This window comes from Cebus imitator, unplaced genomic scaffold (genome assembly GCF_001604975.1).
Source record: "Cebus imitator isolate Cc_AM_T3 unplaced genomic scaffold, Cebus_imitator-1.0 Scaffold478, whole genome shotgun sequence".
Taxonomy (NCBI): Eukaryota; Metazoa; Chordata; class Mammalia; order Primates; family Cebidae; genus Cebus; species Cebus imitator.
In genome coordinates this window covers 993,416-999,017 of record NW_016107793.1, presented here as the reverse complement: position 1 = coordinate 999,017, position 5,602 = coordinate 993,416, and the positions used below count along the sequence as shown (strand labels likewise).

General features: G+C 47.4%; 1 protein-coding gene across 7 annotated transcripts in view; it reads right to left on the bottom strand.

Moving 5' to 3' along the window:
• Positions 1-744: 744 nt before the first annotated feature.
• The window catches only part of ZNF346 (zinc finger protein 346), a 56,142-nt gene continuing 51,284 nt past the window's right edge, over positions 745-5,602 (bottom strand). For 2 of the 7 annotated variants that reach the window (XM_017512834.2, XM_017512835.2), the window contains exons 6-7: positions 4,722-4,815; positions 745-2,173 (exon numbers count right to left, since the gene is read on the bottom strand). In XM_017512834.2, coding sequence (XP_017368323.1) covers positions 2,086-2,173; positions 4,722-4,815 — 182 coding nt within the window. In that variant the 3' untranslated portion in view covers positions 745-2,085. The remainder of the gene's footprint in view (positions 2,174-4,721; positions 4,816-5,602) is intronic. The other 5 variants (XM_017512842.2, XM_037732880.1, XM_017512836.2 and 2 more) reach the window with 3 other exon arrangements.

Sequence of the window (5,602 nt, the reverse complement as noted above, 5' to 3'; positions counted from 1 at the left end):
ATGTTGCTCTGGCTGGAGTGCAGTGGTTATTCACAGGCACGATCCTAGCATACTACAGGCTGGAACTCTTGGGCTTAAATGGTCTTTCTGCCTCAGCCTCCTGAGCAGTTGGGACTATAGGTGCATGCCACCATACCTGGCCATAATATTCCTTTTCAGCTCATTTTTCGGTCATGGAAAATGCTCTTTCAAGAATCACCAGGCCTATGATAAGTCCCATGGAACAAACCTATCACTGCGTAAGAGCTGAGTGGGAAAAAAACATCTCTCCTCATACAACTTATTCATTCATTCATTCATTCATTCATTCAGTAAAACTTCATGACACACCACTATGGACATCAGAAAGTAGAGATAAATAAGGCTGGGTCTCTGCCCTGAGTGATGAGCCTAGAAAGCCATACTGGACACAGTTTCCATGCTAGCCTCCCTGTCTCCTTTCCTGACCCCACTGTATTGTCTTACACAACAGTCAGAATAATTCTTTCAAACACAAAGCAGATCCCCAGCTTAAACCCTTTAAAGACCTTCATGAGGCCCTATGTGACAGGAGAAGCAGGAAAAGGTGGATGAGATGAGGCTGTATTGAGTTCAGGGTACCTTGGAGACTTTCACAGGGTGCTTGACTCTGTCCTAACTCCTAAAATGACTACTGAGGACCCGGGGGTCTGAGTGGGGTAGGGGTTAGGGGTCAAGACAGATATACTAGATCCAATAGTAATATAGTTCAAAACCCTAGATTTGTTAAGTTGCAGTCTGGCTCATGGGAGTAATTCTTTATTTGGACACTTCAGTGACCAAGAGACAGAGCATTAAGCACACACATCCACACACACAACATGCAAAGCAAAGGCATTTCACAGGTGAAGGGATAGGGAGTGGGGGAAGGAGGCCACGAGAGCAGCTAGGGGCTTCTTTGACACAATGAAGAGAAGCCTCTGATGGTGACACTTGGAATTCTTCCTTCAAAGCTACAAGGAAAAATCTATCGCTGTGGAGTCAGTCCAAGGCCATAAAACACAGCAAAGATAGATAAATCTGGGTGTGGGGCCTGGAGAACATCTGTTCCTCACTGTAGAAACCTGCATCAGCTCTCCCTTTCTTTCTCTGGGACCCAGAAATCGCCTGGTGGATGATGGGGAAGGCTAGCACCACAGCAACCTGGGCAAGGTGGTCTGCTGCACAAGGGGAAAGAGAGGGTTAATAGGGCCAAGGGTAGCAATGAACCTCATAGTTGGCTGGCATGAGGCAGTTTGCCTTTAGAGGCAGAACCCTCAGGGAGACTTGCACGTGGGTCACTTTCCCATGTGATGTTGGGTCAGAGAACCTCTGATGGAGGAGGGGAAAGGTCCCATCCCCATTGGAGTGTCCCATGATCCCAGTGGACATAGAGGCCTCCCCCAGCCCCAGCTTGTTGCCAGGTGCTGTAGATCCGCAGCACCATTCAGGAACTGTGGAGCAGGGCAGGAGGGATAGCAATGCTCCACCAAGACTGTGTCATTGCTCCAGGAGGAGACTTCACAGTTGGCAGAAACCTGCACAACTGGCCGCATCTTGTCTAAGGCTCAGGAAAGCCTGCACTTTGTGGGGGAAGGCGGAGTGTTGTATTTGCTCCAAGCTCCCATGTAGCAGCGATTTCCTCTGTTTCCTGCCCTGGCCCAGGTTTGGTATAAAAGTTCCAGGTTTCACTGGAAATGTCTAGGGCCCAGGGAGATCTCTGTTCTTCAGTTGCCAGAACTGGCCCAAAACTGACCTTCAGAAGAAAGACAGGTGGCTAGGGCCTCAGCACCTATGGCTGAGAGGGGCTGGGGAAGGGGGAAAGCCATCCTCCAAACTACCACCCTGTGAGACCACAAGTTTCTCAATACCCCTGCCTCCCCTATCATGACCTACAGGACCCCGGCCAAAGGGGAGCAGCAGGAGTGAATTAGCCTGGACCAATCAGAGGTTGTTTGTGGCCCGATCCTGCCTCAGGCCTGTGTGCTTTCCTGGTGAGAACAAGGAGTAAGAGGGAGCCAAGGGCTGAGCAGTCATAGGAAGCTGGCTCATTGCTGACCCAACACGGGACGCTGGGCAGAAACACCTCTAGTCTTCCAAGGTGGTTGAGTCTTTCTGAATGGGTTGCCTTTGCATTGGAATCTGGCCCAGGGATGATGCCACTGTTTTTGGTGACCTGTATTTGAGAAGGAACAAAGGAACACGGTCAGTGTGTGGCAGCTGTACTGGCTTATTGCAATGATAGCAGTGCCCTTCTAGGGTCTTGGAGTAATAGGCAAGGCAGCTGTCCTTCACTGAGGTCCACTGTGGGCTGGCAGAATGCCGGATGCTTAGCTTCAGTCATGCCATCCTCACGGCAATTCTGCAAGGTGAGAAACAACACCCTCATCTTATATACAAGGAAACTAAAGTTCAGAAAGTTGAAGTGGCTGGCCCAAAGTATGTTTTGTTTCATTTTGTTGTTGTTTTTTTTTAGATGGATTCACTCTTGTTGCCCAGGCTGGAGTGCAATGGCATGATCTCAGCTCACCACAACCTCTGCCACCCGGGTTCATGTGATTCTCCTGCCTCAGTCTCCTGAGTACCTGGGATTACAGGCATGAGCCACCACACCCGGCCCAAAGTATGTTTTTAAGTGGTAGATTTGGGACTGTCGCCCATGCCTTTTCACTATACCAAACCACTGCCTACGGGGCCCTATACAAACTCATTCCATTTGGTAGTGGCCGAATAAAATGAATGGGCTTCAGAGTAAAACAGGCTTGAATCCTAGGTCTAACTCCAAGTAACTAAGTGACCTTGGGCAAGTCAATTAACCTATCTGATAATTAGGGTTTCTTTGGTTGTAAAAGGTGGGGTTGGGAGGGGGTATCCTCATTTCAGACCTCTTGTTGAGAATTTAATGAGACTGACTCAGGTGTTCAACAAATCATAGCTTTATCCTTACAGAAGAATTAGAGACTTTTAAAAATTTTGAGACAGGCTCTCACTCAGTCACCCAGGCTGGAGTACAGTGGTGCCATCGTAGCTCACTGTTGCCTCAAACTTCTGGGCTCAAGTTCTTCTCCCACTTCACCCCTTCAAGTAGTCGGGACTACAGGCGTGTGCTGCCACACCTGGTTAACTTTTACTTTTTGTTGACAGGGTGTCACTACATTGCCCATGCTGGGAGAATTAGAAGCTTATTGATTTGCCCATGGTCACATAGCTGGAAAGTTTAGCAAGAGAACAGTGAACAACACTAGCACTTTCAGGTCTGGGTAGCCCCAGGGCAGGGCTCTGGTTGGCTCCAGGTTGTCTATTGTAACTGCCATCAATCAAACTGCAAGGGAGGTATGCAAGCTGAAACACTGCGTGCTAGCTCCAGGCCGAGTTGCTGGGGCTTGTCTCAAGGCTATCCTTAAAGAGTCCCCCAAAGTAAAAAAAATATCCACAGGTGAAGAGGATGATCTACAGTGTGAGAAAGGAGACTCCAGGCAGAGTAGAGAGAACTAAGGACATTTTCTTACAGCAACACCCTGTGTTTCCATCACTTTTAAAAACATTTAGCTCAATGAGCAAAGCAAAACAAATGACCAAAGACAAAGCAATTATTTCAGCAGACCTGCCTGCCTGAAACTCAGTTTCCTTGTGTGTAAAATGGGGATTCTGCTACCGATCTTAGGAGGTTATGCTGGGGCCAGCTGCAGTGGATTACACCTGTAATCCCAGCACTTTGGGAGGCCGAGGCGGGCGGATCACTTGAGGTCAGGAGTTTGAGACCAGCCTGGCCAACATGGTGAAACCCCTTCCCTACAAAAAAAACAAAAACAAAAAACCAAGGTTATGTTGTGGCACACTGCTCATAACACATATTTCCCTTCAGAGAGGAAGGGACAGAACCATGTAGACCCTCCAGGCCAGGTCCTATACTCTTCATATCAATGGTGCCATAACCTACTTCTGAGCCAGACACCTTGGAAGGAGCATGCTGTGAGCCAGACAGGCTTCAATTTGAATCATGGCCCTGCTTCACATCGCCACTTAGAATGCTGGTTGTTTCTATCTATAAAATAGGAATAATTATCTCTTCCTCTCAGGGTTGGAAGGATTATCTGAGAAAATCTGCTTGACATATGGCCTGCAATAGAAGAGGGGCACAATGACTGTTAGTCATTTTAAAGATTACCATGAACAGGTAACTCCCTGTTTACCTGGTTTCTTCAAAACCCTTATCACAATCTGCAATTACTGGTTGTTTACTTGCTTAGCCTCCCATCAGGTTGTAAGGTCAAGAGAACAGGGTCTGGGTCTGTCTAGGCCACCATTCAGAAGATGCTCAACAAATACGTGATTAATGAATGAGAGGGCCTGATCATATCTGATAATGACCTATAGAGAGAACTCTTGCCAGCAAAGGGTAGGCTCTCGAGGCTAGTGGAAAAATACTTCCTCAGTCAGAGTGCTACAGACCAGGAAAGCCAGGTGTTCTTGGGGTTCTACCAAAGAAATCATGTATGCTTCTCTGTTAAAACCTTGAGCCCAGCAGGTCCAAAGTCTGGGCAGAAGCTGGCGGAGAAATACGTATAGAGGAGACACTTGTTCCTGTTAGATGATTTATCTTCTGTTCACTGAGAAAAGGCTGCCAGGATTCCGTTTCAGCCGAGAACTACCTGGCTTTGTTCTGACGCAGAAGTCCTGAGCTCCTGCTATAGATCCTAGAATTTCAAAAAATGGTTACTTACTGGTTCTGGTGTTTGAAGCCACTGATGTGAGCTTGGTACTGTTTTATGGAGTTCAGCACTATCTTACACGTTTTGCAGGGGTAGCCCTTTCCAGCTGAAACACATCAAAATCAAGATCTTAGTTCCAGTAAGAAGGAACCTGAAGACGGCTGCTTTCCAGACTGCACAAATGCCCTTCTGAGGACTGACAGGTGAGGCAAGGTGAGGTTGCTGGCCCTGATGAGAATCCAGAGGTCACAGGGCTCAGGAGGCACAGACTGTGTGCCTATGTGCTTCCTGGGGTTGGGAACATCCTAATTCCTGTGTTCCCAGTCCCAGCATAGAGCCTGGCCCAGACTAGCTGTCTGCTGAGTGATAAAAGAATGACAGAACAAAGAGGTGACATTTGGTGTAACTGTCTTTTCTACCTTGACTGTGCTAAGTGGCCTCATTAAGGATGCCCTTCACTGAGCGATCTCTGGGAAGGTGCCATTCTCCTAGGGCTTGCAATAACAGTAATTAATAAGAACGCTGGTTATGAAAATCAATCTGTCTTTCTACCTTGGAATTCACAGAACCCTCTCTCACTCTACTCCAATGACAAAGTGGCTTTTCCCACATAATCTAGTAGTCAGTGAAGAGCCAGGAGAGGGAACTAAACTCCTGCTTCTGCTTTCATGTGACCTTGGCTAGATCAGCTAGATCCCTTCCTTTCTTATCCTAAGTTTTTATTTTTATTTTATTATTATTTTTTAAAGATGAGGTTTCACCATGATGGCCAGGCTGGTTTTGAACTCCTGACCTCAGGTGATCCACCCACCTCGGCCTCCCAAAGTGCTAGGATTACAGGTGTGAGCCACCACGCCTGGCCTCTTATCCTAAGTTTTTTTTTTTTTGAGACG